The sequence below is a fragment of the Lepidochelys kempii genome, chromosome 2, assembly GCF_965140285.1.
Source record: "Lepidochelys kempii isolate rLepKem1 chromosome 2, rLepKem1.hap1, whole genome shotgun sequence".
In the NCBI taxonomy this organism is placed as follows: domain Eukaryota; kingdom Metazoa; phylum Chordata; order Testudines; family Cheloniidae; genus Lepidochelys; species Lepidochelys kempii.
In genome coordinates, this window is record NC_136381.1 from 182,235,370 (window position 1) to 182,252,905 (window position 17,536).

General features: G+C 41.2%; 1 protein-coding gene across 3 annotated transcripts in view; it reads right to left on the reverse strand.

Moving 5' to 3' along the window:
• Window positions 1-17,536, reverse strand: part of BMPER (BMP binding endothelial regulator) — a 263,953-nt gene that overhangs the window by 130,878 nt on the left and 115,539 nt on the right. For all 3 annotated transcript variants that reach the window (XR_012157448.2, XR_012157447.2, XM_073332935.2), the window contains exons 11-13: window positions 15,561-15,606; window positions 7,535-7,864; window positions 99-435 (exon numbers count right to left, since the gene is read on the reverse strand). Coding sequence is in view for 1 of the 3 variants with exons in the window: in XM_073332935.2 (XP_073189036.1) it covers window positions 99-435; window positions 7,535-7,864; window positions 15,561-15,606 (713 nt within the window). In the remaining 2 variants the exon portion in view is untranslated. The remainder of the gene's footprint in view (window positions 1-98; window positions 436-7,534; window positions 7,865-15,560; window positions 15,607-17,536) is intronic.

Below are 17,536 nucleotides of genomic sequence, written 5' to 3' on the forward strand. Positions count from 1 at the left end.
CTGAATCAGGGCCAACTAAGTGCAAATTTGCATCACCACATTCCCACACAACAGCTCTCCACCAGTCCCCCCCTCACTCCTCGGCCGTCTGCACTTACCGATAGAACGTAGCATAAGCCATCGTTGAGTGACAATTCTGAAACTCCCAAGCCTTGAGTTTCTGGCATTCCCGATGGGCCCGAAGTTTTACCCTCACTGTTCCTTGGCACAGTTCAGGCACAGCTTTCTTCTGTGGGCGACTGCAGAACTCATTCGACTCCACACGCCAGGACTCAGCAAAGTCATCCACATCAAATTTGAAATTACCATCACCCCCTACCAGGTCATCTCTCTTGTGCCCATTATAGTTGCCACACAAGCCACAGAGTTTGCCTTTCAGATGTGGTGCAGCCATGACTTCGACAAAACTGTCTCCATCCCAGGAGATTTCCAAGCCTATTTCAGAGAGGAAGAAGAGGGGGAAAAGTTAATAACTAAGAGCTATTTGTGTTTATAAACGAGTTTATACGTTTACACTTAAACGAGTTTTGAAGAGAACCTAAGTAAAAACATTTGGTTTCCTTCATGAAATCTATACATGCCTCAGTAAGGGCCTCCTTTACAGTAAGTGCAATATTACTCGGATCAAAGATGATTACAAGGAATTGTAAGTGTTCGGTGGATCTGGATAGTTTGTTTTTCTGGTGGAAGGTACTTGATTGACAGATCTGGAGACAAAACAGACGTACTGTAAGCGAAATCCTGACCCCATTGAAGTCAATGGCAAAACTCCCATGATTTCAATGGAGCCAGGATTTCACTCATTATGTAGGAAAAGATGTAGCACTGGACAAACTTTGCCTATACCACAGCACATCACCAATGAGTTCTGGAGAAGCCACTTGCTCTAAAAGAGCATTCAATCCCTGCCCTCTCTCCTCATGTTGCCAACTGATAACTCCTTTGGATAGGGACATCTAGTCTGAGACCAACAATTCATCTCACGCAGGTCAATAAAGATATGTCCGATGGGTAACAATGATCAGACAGTACCAACCTGAAATGGATTCAAAATACTTAACTAAAAGGGCTTAAGGGGTCTGTAAGCCCATTACCAATCCTTGACCCAACTCATCTTCATAAATTACCAACCCAGTTGAAAGGGGGAGAGGGACTGAACACTCACCCAGCAGCTGAGATCCAGGTGGGTTGCTACATTCTGTGTCTGACAGCACTTTCTTAAACCTAAGATTTTCCACTTTCAGGACATTGAATTTTAAATTGTTTTCTATGAGAAAGTATTATAATAAATCCCCACCATTTTGTTATTATTTTGGATAAAAAAAGAACATTGGGAGCTGCTAAGGTTCAACTCCCACCAGAAATTCTTAACCTTTATTTTAATTCTTATAGCCACTATCACCCGATAATCATACTTTACAAACACTTTACACTTATGTAGCATGTTTCCATGAAAGCAGAACAAAGCACTCAACCAACGTTAATTTCTCCTCCCAACATCCCTTTGAGGAAAGTAAGTATCACTATCCCTATTTTATTGGAAATGAGACATGAGCGAGAATAAATGACTTCGTCAAATTCACACAAGAAGTTAGTGGCAGAGTCCAGAAGACAACCTGGATTTCATTACGCCCAATCTTATCACCCATAATGCCATCTGTATTCCCCGCTATGTTTATGTATACAACTAACTAAAAAAACTAATCACGCCATTCAAAACTGGCACAGTTTCTTCTGTAAAAAGTTCTCATTGGCTCACACTACAGTTCCAATGTGCATAGCCCTCAAATAAAACAGGATATGCTTAAACGGTTATTGCAGTCAGAACAATGGCTGCAAAAGAGGTGCTTTGTCATTGGCATATATTGCCTTGGCCACACTCTGTCTTGAGACATGTAAGCAACAATGGTTTTGGGAGACAGTTGGCAAGCAAGATTTTGCAAGTACCTGCCCAATATTCCTCCCCACACAGGTTGTTTCTATAGTATGGTTTCTTACTGTGGCTCTAACACATTAGTGTGGAAGTAAACAATGTTACAAAAATGTTATGTCCTAATCATGTCTGAAAACAGTTCCTGACGTTGTAAGTTCTAGCATGGACAGGGCCTTTGTGTCCTCTCATAGTGGCACTCTAGTTTCCATGCAGTGTTCTATTCACTAGGCAGTGTAGCTTAGTGGCTAGGGCCATATAACGAAATACTGGAGCCCTGGTTCTATTCCTAACTCTGCTGCTGGTTTGATGGGTGAATTTGGGCAACTTGTTTGCTCCTCTCTGTGCCTCAGTTTCCCCATCTGGAAAATAGGGTTAACGATACTTCCCTCCTTTGTAAAGTGCTTTGAGATTTACCGAGAAAAAGCACTATAATGGGCGCTATGTATTTATTGTGCAGTTTGCTGACCAAAAAAAAAAGGCTTCACTATTTTTGACAAAGAGCCAGCAGAGCAGCAAGGAGGAAAAATTTCTTTTACGCTGCTTCATGCATCAACAAGACTGCCAGACCACTCCAGCCATCTTTGTTTCTGACGACACTGCACAAAATAAAATACAGCTTGATTTTCAGACCCCATACAAAGCTTGCCGTGCTGGCATTTGGAAAAATCTTGCCGTTGACGTTTAAACCGAACCTTTTCCATATGGAAGAGTCACTGACATAGAATAAAGATTGAAGACCACGTTTGCAGAATAATTTTTCAGAGCTAGAGATAGGACCGAGCCACAGAGTACAGATCTGAATCCAAATCGAAACGTCACCAAAGTTTGGGGTGCCCAAATCTAAGTTCTAGTTCATCTTGGTTTATAACATAACTCTACTTTAAGAGTTTATGCTCAACTCATTCCATTAATGAGCTTCATGAGGCTGCTGACCTGAAGTGGAGTCACAAAGGGACGGGAAGGGAGAATGTCCCACACCCAACTAGTTCAGGAGTAATGCTAATTCAGAAAGGGTTAGATTACTCAGCCCTTACTCATGTTGGTGAGCACTTGAATTCTGAAAAATGGATCTAAACTTGGTGTTTTAAGGCATTTCATATTTATTTTCCATCAGCAATTTGATGTCTAAAAAGTGATTCATTGACGTCAGTGGAACTACTCATGATTACCAGCTTTAATAAGGCTTGTGCAGCACAGCCCTAAATAAACTATTCTAAATGTTCCTGTATCCTTTACAACAGTGGTCACCAACCAGTCGATCGTGATTAACGGATCAATCCTAGAGGATCTCCCAGTCGATCGCGATCTCCAGCGGCACAGTGGGGTAGCCACTAAGACAGGCTCCCTGCCAGCCCAATCCCAAGCTGCTCCCAGAAGTGGCCAGCGTAGCCCCGGGAGCGGAGGGGCAGGGGTCTCCCTTCACGCGCTGCTCCTGCCTGCAGTCACCGCCCCTGCAGCTCCCATTAGCCAGGAATGGGGAGCTGTGGCCAATGGGAGCTGTGGGGGTGGTGCTTACAGAGAGGGGCAACGTGTGGAGCCACGTGGACCCCCAGGGGCCAAAGGGGCGCATTGGCCCCTTCTGGGAGTGGCGTGGGGCTGAGGTAGGCAGGGAGCCTCTCTTAGCGGCAGCCACGCTATGCTGCCGACCAGGAGCCACCAGAGATAAGTGCTGCCCGGCAGGAGGCAGGCCGCACCCCAACCCCTAGCCTTGAGCCCCCTCCCAGAGCCAGCACCCCATAGCCCCTCCTGCACCCCAAGCCCCAGCCCTGACCCTCCTCCCAGACCCAGCATCCCATCCCCCTTGTACCCCATCCTGCACCCCAACAATTTGCCCCAGCCCAGAGCCCCCTCCTGCACCCCAACCCCATACCCCAGGCTCAGCCCAGAGTCCCCTCCCACACTGTGAACCCCTTGGCCCTAGCCCACACCCCCTCCCGAACCCCAACCCCTGCCCCAGCCTGGTGAAAGTGAGTGAGGGTGGGGGACAGCAAATGACAGGGGCGGGAAATGGAGTAAGTGGGGCGCGGCTTTGGGGAAGGTGTGGGGCCTCGCGGAAGGAGTAGAGTAGATCTCAGGTTGCCCTTAAATTCACAAAGATATCTTGGTCATTAAAAGGTTGGAGACCACTGCTTTACAATATTTTAAAGAGCTAGTCAGTGTGTGTTCATGCCCCCCCTCTCTCTGAGCCCCATCCAGAGAAGATGTCAATTAAAGTCTCCCACTACAAATTCTGGCTCTTTAAGACAAGCTGTAGACATTTGTACTTCTAAATGTGTCAGTTCCTGGTTCAGTTCCCAGCGTTGACCAAGATAGCAACTGTCGCACTAGTAAAACAGGACTTTTCTAAAACTGCATTTAGTTTAATTACACTATCTCCTGATTTCATTTTCAGGTCTTAATGAACCTTTTGTAACTGTATAATGCTACATTTTTAGATTCATTATTTTTCAACCATTCAGTGATGCTTCTTTGGTTTTGATGAACAAAATAAAGATTTCTCTCTCTAATGGAGCCTTTTCTGCTTTTGGATAAGGAGGAATCGTGTTTATATTATGACATTAGCTAATACTGTAATATACAGGATATTTTCATTCTTGCCTGATTACACTGTATAATGTGTATCTTTTTGTTGGTGCATATGTGGAAATTTTCATTTATTTCAATAAACCAACTAACAAAAGGGATTATTCTATGGAATAATGTTTGAAATGGTCTCCTTGGCAGACAGAAACTGTTTGAAAGTATTACTTGGTGCCTATTTTTTTTTCACTGAATAGATGAGTTTCCCATTCTCTTGGATGGGAGTCAGGGTGTAAGCAATTGGCAGGATTTGAAGCCAAAGGATGCAGCATCTGTCCCATCTGGGGATGTGCAGCATAGGAACATTTTTTGAGTTACGTTTTAGGGTTTTCCAATTTTCCCTTTTTTGAGGGATGCTAAACCAACTTGTTACTCAGCTTAACTTGGCACAGGATACTGAATTGTAAAAAATTCATTGTTCATTTATGCATGTCCCACACTGAGTCTTACTTGCTGGAGGCTCACATCAATTGTTCTGCAGAATTTTTCACAGTTAAAGTATCCTCAAGATCTGGCAGCCAAAATTCTGCTCTAAGGGTTTAGGTCCAAATACTTGTACACAAAGCCTCAGCAAATAGGATTTGTACAGAGGATCTGTGCAAGGTTTGTGCAGACAGAATACTCTCCCATCCTAATAGTAGAATTCCCGCATAATATCAGCCGTGCTCCCTTCTGTTTCCAACATGGGGATTTTAGACAAAGTCTCTACAAAACCACAGATCCACTACAGTACACTTGACCAACTATTTGCACCATCAGAGAGCGTGGCAGAACCAGAATCGCTGCTTCCTGGTGCTCAATACTTTCCATCTCCCTGCACAGCCTCTCTGTAGCAAGTTCTGCCACTATGCAGAGGAGCCAGGTAGTTCTGTTGTTTTCAGATGTTGTTTGCCCAGGCAAAGAGGAATTGGCCCTTAGCGGTGTGTTCAGTGAAAGAAATCTGATCCTTGTCCATTAAAGCGAAGAATTATTCGGACTATAATTTGCAGCAATTACATATTATTCAGGACGCTGTCATATGTCATATTTGCACTACATCTTCCACCACAGGGACAAAGATGTATGCAGTTGTTTATTGGCCTTATGTCAACAACAAATGGAACAGCAGCAGGATTAGCTGCCAGTCGTCTTTGATTCAGAACCTCTCTCTGGGCTGTGGTTGGCTAATGAATTCCACATCACTAGAATTCACAGTGTTCAGCTGACTGCAGAGAGAAACCCTCAAGATGCTTTAAATTAGAACTTTTGAGTAATGGTCCTCTTGTGTACATTTTACAGACAGGCACAAAAATCTGCCTTGCCATTTCGAGGAACAAGCCCAGAGCTGGGATCCACATTATGCAGGGTTACATTTCCAGTGGATATGTGAATAGGTATCTCAATTCTCATCTCAGAAGTGGATGCTATGATACGTGTAAAATAATCATGCTAGCTAATGAGTATCACTGTGCCTCATGTCTGTGACTGTATCACTTTATCGGAGGGACTGGTTTCACTGCTTTCACATGGCATTTAATTGAATTAACAGTAAATATTATTCTCTCTGAAACAGTACTCCACTGTATAAGTGAAATTTCCCGTGACTTCTACCTACCTGATGTGTGCTAATGAGTATTTTCTTAACTTCCACCCTCTGTTTATCTCTGCTGGGGTTCTACAGTCTCAGATTAGTTTATCAGAACAGCTGTATGCCCAATGGTCCAACATTTCGACAATTAACATATTTGCTAGGATTCAGCAGACCTGGGTATCTGCTCTCTCACTTCCTTATTCCTTCACAAAAGTTACCAGATGTTCTGACTGTTCCCATTTGTTCCCACTTCTGGGTCTAACAACACAAAGGAGACCAAACGCCTGGATCACAGCTCCACACAGATGCTCTCATTCAGATAAAGAAAGAACACTGCAAGCAGCTGACGTAATACAGCAAGCCAGGGCCTGGTTTTCCAACTGGAGCCTCCCTTTTGGTGGGCATAATTTGGTATGCCCAGTGAATTTTGTCCACAATTTTGCATATGCAACTCATTCGGTCTTTGCCTAGCAATTCACTGCCAGTGTGGAATTGTGATTATATACACACTAACATGGAGCACAATTTTTTGCTATCACCGAAAACATGAAGTCCTGTTTGAGAACCAGCTTTCTATTGTTCAGTGTTACAGCATGTCACATGGTGACCATAGGCAAACCATTTAGAAGTCACTGGAAGTGAAATTCATATATGCATTTACATACATAAACTGTCCATGGACAGGGTTGCCATTTGCAGAAAGTAACACATTCTGAAAAGAGAATCTGCATACAAATTGTAATTTGCAGATGAATCTCTGCTCTTGCATGCCTCAAAGGGATGTTGTAAGGTTGAATTAATTAATATTGATAAAAAGAAAAGGAGTACTTGTGGCACCTTAGAGACTAACCAATTTATTTGAGCATGAGCTTTCGTGAGCTACAGCTCACTTCATCGGATGCATACTGTGGAAACTGCAGAAGACATTATATACACGGAGACCATGAAACAATACCTCCTCCCACCCCACTCTCCTGCTGGTAATAGCTTATCTAAAGTGATCATCAGGTTGGGCCATTTCCAGCACAAATCCAGGTTTTCTCACCCTCCACCCCCCCACACAAATTCACTCTCCTGCTGGTGATAGCCCATCCAAAGTGACAACTCTTTACACAATGTGCATGACAATCAAGTTGGGCCATTTCCTGCACAAATCCAGGTTCTCTCACCCCCTCACCCCCCTCCCAAAAACCACACACACAAACTCACTATCCTGCTGGTAATAGCTCATCCAAAGTGACCACTCTCCCTACAATGTGCATGATAATCAAGGTGGGCCATTTCCAGCACAAATCCAGGTTTTCTCACATCCCCCCCACCCCCATACACACACAAACTCTGAGTGACACTACCATATTAGCATCTTATCATATTAGCATATTAGGGGAGACACTACCATATTAGCATCTTTTATGCTTCTTCTAATGTTTCTGATTTGGAGCAAGCCCCACCTGCTTTGGTGGTCACTTTCAGCAAGTAACCATCCAAGTCGATCTGAAACTGAGGAGTCTCGCAAGGCAGTGATATCCGGGTCCCATTCCATTTCACTGTAAGGTGCTGCTGGAGGCTAATAGTGCTTCTGCCCAACACAAGGTCCACAGATTTTGTCCAGGAGAAAGAACGGGTCCGGCGGGCATCGTTTTTCACCAGCACCTGGAAGGGCGAGGCAGAGGAGGAGCAGTCTTTCGTCAAAATGTACTGACATGTTCCCTGAAAGTTAAATGTCCTTCCATCAAAAGTGTTGTAGTGGGGGTCTCCAAATACAGTGCAAACTCCAGGCTCTGCAGGTAAGTGAGAAACAAAAGCACCATCAAGACCAATTGAAGTCTGAAAAGCAGCAGTTGATAGGAACTTAAGAGACACAGCCCACCCTTATATGCCCAAAAGTTCACAGTTAGGTGGAAGTGGAGGGCAACTAATAATAATAAATTTTTTTTAATTGAATGACAAGCTTGTTGCTTTCTATTTTTTCAATTTAAACATTCTTTTCAGGGTTGGGAAAATAAACATCAACATTTGTGGAACTAGCTAGAAACAAAAGACAAACCGACCAGTCTAATTCCACCACTCACGCTGAATGAAACATAGAAAAGAAATAAACAGGTGGGATAAACTATGTTAGATTATTTTAAAAATTTCAGTTCCAGCAACCAAAGGCCCTGATCCTGCAGTCACATCTTTGCCTGTGCCCAAATCCTTGTTTCTGTGCACAGCCCAGTGGAATCACTGGGGCTTTGGGCAGGCACAAGGGTCTGGGCATGTAGGTTTTATTGCACGCTGAAGGCGTTAACAGTGACAGAAATATGGAACATATATATGTTCCATGATATAATTTTAATTATATATATATATATATATATATATATATACACGAGTTATATCCTACCTCATTGAAATCAATGGGCATTGTACCATTGACTTCAGCAGTTTCTGGATCTGGCCTTACATGCTTATATATTTATATACATAACTTTTATATTATAGAGATAGACAGATATAGTTGTTTGGCCAGATTCACTTGTTTGTTCTGGCTGGCCTGCTCTGCTCCAGAGACATAAAGTAGCTGTAAATTTGCCTACCAGTGAATCTAATGCCTACACATAAAATGTACTCTCACATTCACTATATAATTCTATAAAACATAATCTAACCACTAATATAATTTATCCACTTTGATTTTTTAGTCAATATGGTTCTGTTGATACCTGGTTTAAGTCAATATTGGCTGAAAAACAAGCACTTTGTGAATATCTAATAGTGTGATTTACTTACATCAATATTTTCTACAAATGTAGGACAAATTTCTGGCTGGTGTTTTCGTCTGTGAAGGTGTCAGAGAAGTCACTGGGGAGCAAAGTGCATTTTTTTCACCCCGACTATTATTTTTATAGATTTTTTGTATTGCTGTAGCACGTAGGGGAACCAGTCATAGACTAGCACCCCACTGTGCTAAGCAGCACAGCTTCACTGATGCAGCTGCACCGCTGTCGCACTTCTGGTGAAGATGGTTCAAGCCGACAGAGAGCTCTCCCACCAATTTAGTAACTCCTGCCTCCGCGAGAGGCGGTAGCTATTCACTGGTGCTTAGGTTGGTATAATTTACATGCCTCAGGGATGTGAATTATTCACACCCCTGAGCGATGTAAATTATACAAAAGTAATTTGTAGTGTAGATATAGCCTAAAGAAGGGCTTGTCTTCACTACAGGGGTTAGTCCACCTAAGTTACGCTACACATTGCTTAGGTCAACCTACCCCGGTGTCTTCACTTTGCTGCGTTGAGGGGAGATGCTCTGCAGTCGACTTCCTTACTCTTCTCGGGGAGCTAGAATACCGGGGTTGACTGGAGAGTACTCTGCCATCAATTTAGCAGGTCTTCACTAGACCTACAACATCGACCCCTGCTGCATCAATTGCAGCAGCATCGATATCCCCGTAATGAAGACCAGCCCACAGATTCTAACTCCCCTCCAATGGAGAGGCTGTGTGTAGGTTATGTATGACCAGAGATACAGAGGAGACTTCAGTGGCAGGGTCTAGGGATTAAGGGGAATGGCTCATATATTTTAGAGTTTCCACCTCCTGATGCAGCAATAAACACTAGTAACACTACCATCAGCTGATTACTGCTGTTTCTGGCAGGAATAGTCTGCATAGCAAGGATGTACATGGTGCTGCAATCAACAAAATACAGGTGTACATTAATGCTGCTTTTGAAGCATCAACATACACCAGCTGAAGTCAATGAGAGCTGTAGAGGCTCGGCACCTCTGAAAATCATGCCTTACGAATTACCAAATGAGCACTAAAAATAAATAAATTAAGGAGCATTTTTTAAAATGTGGGCACCAACTTCTGTGTGCCTCAGTTTCTTCATCTGAAAAGGATAAGGATAATACTATTCACCTCAAAGGAGTCTTATTTTACTGATGACTAGTTCTATTGATTTCAAGTGATAGTTACCCATTTAAAGAATTATAGCATCAGGTTCTGATGCTACTGGTAAGTATTATATTAGCATTTTGTCTTCATTTTCCTGGGTACCAATGCAATTATTTGCATAAAATTTATTTCCTTATTTGTTTTAAGAAATTAGATATTATTTATATTCATGTGGGCAGGGAACTTCTAAGAAAATGAGGAAATCAGCAACAACAAAATAGCCCAAACCATGGGGAAAATTTCAATGAAAAGAACTGTTTTTTGTCTGTGTTTCTGGAGGCCAAGAATATGGGGTTATTGTACATATTATTACCTAGTGTCTTTTTTTATTCAGCTAAGACAGACATGGTTAAGAATCAAGACACAGAGAACAAACATCATTTAGATATGTGCCAGCTAAATTGTTAGTACTGACAGGATCCAAAAGAAATATTTGTTTTTAATTTCTAACATGTTATGCAGAGTAAAGTTGTTTTACGTTATGTTACATCGTGTCACATCATATGTCAACTTGGTGCAGTGCACTTACAATAAAAAAAGAATATATTCTGGGCTGGACAATTCAATGTCTGATGCAAATGTTGTTTACTTTAAGAACTGAAATTTAAAAAGAGAGTTACCTATGAATAGTCTAAATTATCTGCTACTACAGTGCCTTTGTATAAAATATTTCTGAAAGTTCTGTTAGAAATGTGTTTAAAAAAAATCAACAGTTTGCATGAGTGTGAGAGATTCCTCAGACACTAGCCAACAAGGAGGACTGAAAAGAAAGCTTAAATGCAGAGTGTAGCGGGATTGTAAAGGGCAAAGGATACAAAAAGGTTTCCAGCCACCATTTGTAGCTTGCTTCCCCTTCCTCCTCACTCAGAAGGGTTTTAATCACAGATTGTTTATGTTCTTTTCCCCCCCCAAAGATATCCCCCATGAGACCTATTGGAAGCAGTGGTTCTTTAGTTAACAGTGTATGAGCAGCCCTCTTCAGCAATATTGAAGTCATTCAGGGGATGTACCAACAACTGGACATGTAAAGGGACTAGCATAGTCCCCGTGTTTACATGCACACACATTTGGTCCTCACCTCTTAAAGACTTTGACCAAGATTTTCAGAAAGTTTGGGATTTTCAAAAGGGCAGAACAGAGTTAGGTGACTATCATCCAGTTGCATCCCTAATTCCCTTGGGATCCTTTGAAAATCCCAAATTAAGCCCACATTTTGACTCCTAAATAAATGACCTTATTTTCCCAACTGCTGAGTTCAGTGAGATCTGCTGGGTGGTTGACACTTTTAAAAATAAGATCACTTATTTAGCAGCCTAAACATGGACTTAGGAGCCTACCATTAGGCTTCTGCTGTTGAAAATTGCGGCCTTTGTGTACATCTCATACAATATATTCAGTCTCCACCCACCTAAAGGATCTAAAATTTGCCTGTGACCTAGATCGTTCCAGTTCCTAGCAGACTGGCTTAAATTTGGCATTCATAAAGCAAGAAGTCATGCAGTGGGGAGCAGATATCCTAAATAAATTATTATTTAGCCACTGGAGTGAGCTCTGAGGAAACTGGTTTGGACATTTTCTAAGTAAAGAGATAGAGGGGAAAAAATAGAAGTTTACTGGTTAAGGTGATTTATTTGTACATCTATAACTCATAAAGGACTCAGCTTTTTAAAACCAAAATGAAACTTTGAATGTAATTAGGCCAAATGGTAAACTAAGCCCTAAATTAAATGGGGCAAATTATTAACGGCACATGCACAACAGAATTTCATTTTTTAATTTAAAAATGCTAATCCCTATAATACTTTCATCATAATTGCCCCATGGTACAGCTTGATATAATGCACATTGTAGGGTGTTTTTGTCAAAAGAAAAAGAAAAAACAAAACAAAACTCCGCAGGAGAAGATATGGTCTAATTCATAAATAAAATTGCTATTCAGATTTGTCTAATTACATACTCATGCAGTAGACCATGACAGCTGAAAAGTCTGTATCGGTAAATCGCATGCAGTTTTTCTAGGTATTTAGCCTTGCAGTCTATTTTGTTGATACACACTTCCATGAGAGGAGTTTTTTAAAAAGTGATTACTATAAAAGGGAGCAATGTACTACACTAAATTAAGGTACCAGTTGTTACTACCAGAGACTTGGATTCTAATATGACATGTCACAAGAATTTCGTGACCTCACTCTTGCCTATAGTGATGACTTGTCAATTACAAAATCACAGAGTGATTTGGCATGACTGCCACACTCTGCCCAGAAAAGGCCTATAACTGGAATAATAATAAACGATACTAGTAGACTTGTATAGCACTTTTCATCTGAAGATCTAAGAGTGGCTTTAAAAATCTTAATTAATGAAACCACACAGCACCAAATTGTGGCAGGTACAACAGGTAAATTGAAGTACAGAGAGGTTGTGGCTCAGTCATGATAGCAGACGTGATAACTGATCAGGATTAAAGCATATCCATAGAGCTGTGGTGGGAAGCTTTCACAGTGCCTATGCCCTCTACAACTTTAGCAAGTGTTGTGAGTCCTTCCAAGCAAGGATGAGAGATTTAACCTGAATTCCAAATTTCCTTGCCTTTAGTCTTGGGTTGAGGTTAGATTGTTAATATCATTTGAATGTAGTTTAGTGGCAGTTGCGGAGTATATGAAAATGATCTGGGTATAACATAGGATTATTAATTTATGGAACTGACGTCAGTGGCACTTTTTGTAAACCAGGCCCAAAAGACCATATTTCATTACACTTTTACAACAGGATAAACTAAACTGTTGAACTAAACGACATTTTCCACTGGTCTGACCACTGTGTTTAATTAGTAATAACTGTACACCAGCCATGGAGTTTAGGAAAGGATGTGCCAAAACTAACTATAGTTAATCCTAGCAGCAATAGACAAAAGGGACTTACTACCCCTTTAGGAGACTAGGTACTTTTTCTCTCTGCCGCAAACTGTTTTGAAAAATACATTTTAAACTAAAAAAAAAATGTGTCTTTTAACAATGACTGTTTTGGACCAAGTTTGTAGAAACTGGCTATGCACATCAGTACTCAGCTCTCCTGAGCACAGTGTGTTCTTGTACCTCCTGTGTTGTTTTTGCTTTGGGAAATCACATCTGCTAGAACCGCCAGAAATGTCTAGTGTATTAATAGGTGTAATGTGTGTACATCTTATCTTATCTTATCAGAAGCAGGCTGCTGTTGCAAGGCCTCTGATGATCTGGCACTTTGCATTATAATTATACAGTTCGGAACTCATTAGTTAATTTTAAAAAAATTATTCTATAAAAGCTACGTTGTGCTTGATATTTGCCCCTCAGTATTGGGGCCAGTGCTGAGACATACCATCCCAAAGGGAGATCCAAGAAGAATAGTACTTTCAGTCGGCCCAGAGGAGCATGCCGACTGCACCAACTTTTAGGATAATGTAAAATGCTCCCATTTCTGCATCCAGGCAGCTCTGCCAGCCAGTGTGGGCAGAAGGGATGGGGCCATAACTCCCCTTCTGTCTGTTTTGGCTAAAAACTCTACAGCTGCTAGGAGGGAGTGCCGTTTTCCCGAGCCCTGCCCAGAAAAGGCCTGATCTACAGTCCATTGAAGTGAATGGAAAGACACTTACTGACTTCTGGAGGAGTTGAATCAGGCCCAAAATGCAAGAGGGGCATGGTTTCTTTAGCACTCCCCTGTCTGTGTACTTGCCCAGGGCCTGGCTACTCTGTTCTTAAGTAAGGTGTCACTTGATGAGCTACAGCTGGTACTTCAATAACAGCAGGTATATAAGCTTCACACTCTTCTTCACTGGTTAAGGCACTTGGCCTTTAGTTTCACTTGTGTTGAGGGTTATTGCTTACATAAATCACCACGGAGTCTTTTGTAACCTTCAAAAGTCATTTTAATCTTAATTTAATTATTTTTATTTTAAATAAAAATAGCAATTCCCCTGGCACCTGGAGAACAGAACACCTTGTAATTCAATGAAAATAGCTCTGAAAAAATGACTTCACCCTCTCCCCTTTATCCATCTCCAGAAGAAGGGCACACTGTCCATTTGCAAATACTTTTAGTTCAACTCAAGAAGGCTTTCAATGATAGTGAATTACGGGGTGCATCATCCATTTAAGATTTTAATTTACTTCCCTCTCAAATGATCCTGATGTTGCCTTACTACTAATTATTGACTAAGAATTTCTACAGGAAGCTTCCCATACGGTCAAGTCATGCTGTGATTTTGTAATTGACAAGGTGACCACTAGACGCAAGACTCAAGTCACCAAATTCATGGCACTTGTGAAAGGTTGTATTTGAACCCAGGGCTCTGAAGGTTTCTGTGCCTTTGAAATGAAAAATTTATATCCGTTAAAGCAAAACCTGCTTCATTTCAAGATCCTTCCATCTGCTCCTCTTTACTGTCTCTCATTCTGAGTATATGTCACATATTTCTATGACCAATGTCATAGAATATCAGGGTTGGAAGGGACCTCAGAAGATCATCTAGTCCAACCACCTGCTCAAAGCAGGACCAATCCCCAATTTTTGCCCCAGATCCCTAAAAGGTCCCCTCAAGGATTGAACTCACAACCCTGGGTTTAGCAGGCCAATGTTCAAACCACTGAGCTATCAATATCACTCATTCTAGCCTTGGAGTACTGAAAACTGGACATATGGTAAGAGATATGTTGGATTAATTTATAAATACAGGATATTACCATGACACCAATTCAACCATAAATTCCTTTACTAAGGCCAAGTGGTGTTTATACAATTGCTCTAAACATGTCTAACAGCAATATGTTAAGAGTGCCTCAGTATGTTTGAGATGCATAGTGGAAGAAGTAATGACTTATTGTACATCATGTGTATAATCTGATAGCAGCCAACATAAATGATTATAAAGTACAGCTGATGGCAAATTTCAAAAAATTAAAAAATTTAGACAAAAACAGACATTTTCCATAGAAATTATGTTTAGTTTTTTGGACTGCTCTGTTATAAAGTATTAAGGCCCTGATTCAGCAGTGCATCCCTATTCAGTAAAGCACTTAACCATGTGCCTACCTTTACATTAAGTATGGGCTTACGTGCTTTGCTGAATAGGGATGCTTAAATATTTTGATAATAGGGCTATGAGAGGGAAAGGATGATGCTATGGCTAAAGCACAGAATTATATCAAGAGGCCTGTGTTCCATTGTATTCCCTATCTCTGCCACAGACTTCCTGTTTGACTTCTGCAAACCTTTTCTGACTCCCACAAATCAACATGAAGGACCTGGAGCATGATATCTGAAATGTTTCCTCTAATTTGACACACACAAAAGGTGGTAATTGGAAGATTAAAAATTCCCTTTGACAGATATTTTATTTTTAATTTATGGGAGATATTATATTAACTCTGTCCCCTGCTAAAAGCGCCTGCCTATGCCTCCTCAAAAAAGAGGGAGATGAAATGCGAGCACGTTTCAATTGTAACACTTTCTTGATAGAATAAAAGAGAACTTTTAAAATGTGAAGAAGGAACTTACTCACTTTCAGTGCAAATAGGACAGCATCCTTTTCTGTTCAGGATCTTACCCTAATAGGGAAAAAAGATAGACTGGCTTAATGAAAGAGTTTTTGGAGCAACGACTGTTATGTTGTAACGCTGGATAAACCTTTGAAAATAGTTCAAGTTGTGTTTGAACTCAATGCCCTGGTTACAGCTTCAAATATCAGGTGTTAAAAACAGACAGAACTATTCAAAAAGCTTCCTGGCAGTCCCCTAAGAAATAAAATACTCAAAGGGTTCTCTGTTGCTACTTTTCTCTTAGAGAGAGAGCGGGGCGGGGGTGGGGGAGGGGAATTTGTACACATGTATTCATGGCTATCTAAAGTAGACTAGTTGTTTTATATAACTAAGACTCCAACCTTTTCCCCATAAAATACATATGGTTCATTTCTGATGCAGATTGCTTGTATCCCTTCAGTTGCTTATGGGAAATCCCTAGTAAAGAGACTCATTCATTCAGCTACAAATACAAGGAAGAGATCTCACTGGTACAAATCAAGTTTATTCAAATTCTCTTCCAAGGATAAATACGGTGATATCCCTTACAAAATCATATTACTAAACTAGAAATAGTGAACCAAATTCTCTGCTGGAGCCAACGGGTGTACTATTTACATCAGCAAAGACTTTGGTCCAATATTAGTAATATTGAGCAAAGGCTCAATACACTTTACCCAGGCCAAGGCTTTTTGGGTTGTGGGTGTGGGTGTGTTTAAATAGTTCTGTCTCAAATAGAAGTTGCTAGAATTAGGAAATATGAGCTTTTGTTTGTGTGTGCACGCGTGTATGTGTTCTTTTAAAATCTTCACTGAATAAAAAAGTGGCCTAATTGATTTAGTTCAAATTTGCTGAAACTCACCTTCAAGTTGAGAATAAACATGGAACATCTCAACCTGGAAGGTGGATGTTTCTGAGGGTTTGTCCAACACAAAGAGTTAGTCTGCAGCAGGCTACTGCAGGGTAGATTCACAGCCCAGCTTGCCATGAACTAATTGTTTGTGTAGACAAACCCTTAGTGAAACCTAGGGTGGTTATAACGGAAACTGCTTTGTAAGTTACCCAGCATACCCATGCAAGGAGGCAAATGGAACTTCCTTACTCCCCTGCATTGGCTCTCCACATCACTGATAGCAGCTCATGGAAGGGGAGAGCAGCCTCTGAAGGGCTGCTACTCTGGTTGTCTTACAACTGGGCAGTGAATAGACAGAGCTTTGGCTCTGCCCTTCTCAGTACACCAGCCAGAGCACAAGAACTGGTGAGAATGGAGAAGTAATCAGCAGCAGGTACCAAGCTCATGCAGGTTACCTCTCTCCCAGAAAATTGGGACAACCAGGGACCAGACTGTGATTCTGAGTCTCTCAAGCACCTGTTATAATAAAACACTTTTAAACACCTTTAACTAAATGCCATATAAACCCCCAAAATAATATACAGAGAGATTTAATTGGGCAACCCTTATTAGCATTAATGGGAGACATGCAGCTTAATGCCCATACATTATACTGAATATTCTTACCTCTCCGTTTCAATAAAAGAGTTGAAATCATCAGCCAAGCTGGAAATGGCAGGAATTCAAGTGAAATTGGAATCTGCAAGGCAGCCTGCTGAGCCTGGTTACTTGAGCCACTATGTTGGCATGGGATCCTGTTTTTGTCTTGTACAATAAGGAAGCCCATTATTGCTAACATGTGCTGCAAGAGTTCGTTAGCGCTGTGGGTTCCCTAAGGAGTGGGGTAAGTGATGTGATCCCATTTTTACCTATGAATATTTATAAGCAGACTGCATTCAAGTCTCTTTATTTTCTAGAATTTTTCTTCTTTTTCATGAGTTTTCAAGTCTATGTTTGAGGGGGGATTTTTGTAAAGGCAAGAATAATTAGGGCTTGAGGGGGGAGGGTTGATTGGTTGTGCAATAGCAACAGCTGTTGTTTTTTTGTGCCTCATTTGGCACTGCAGTA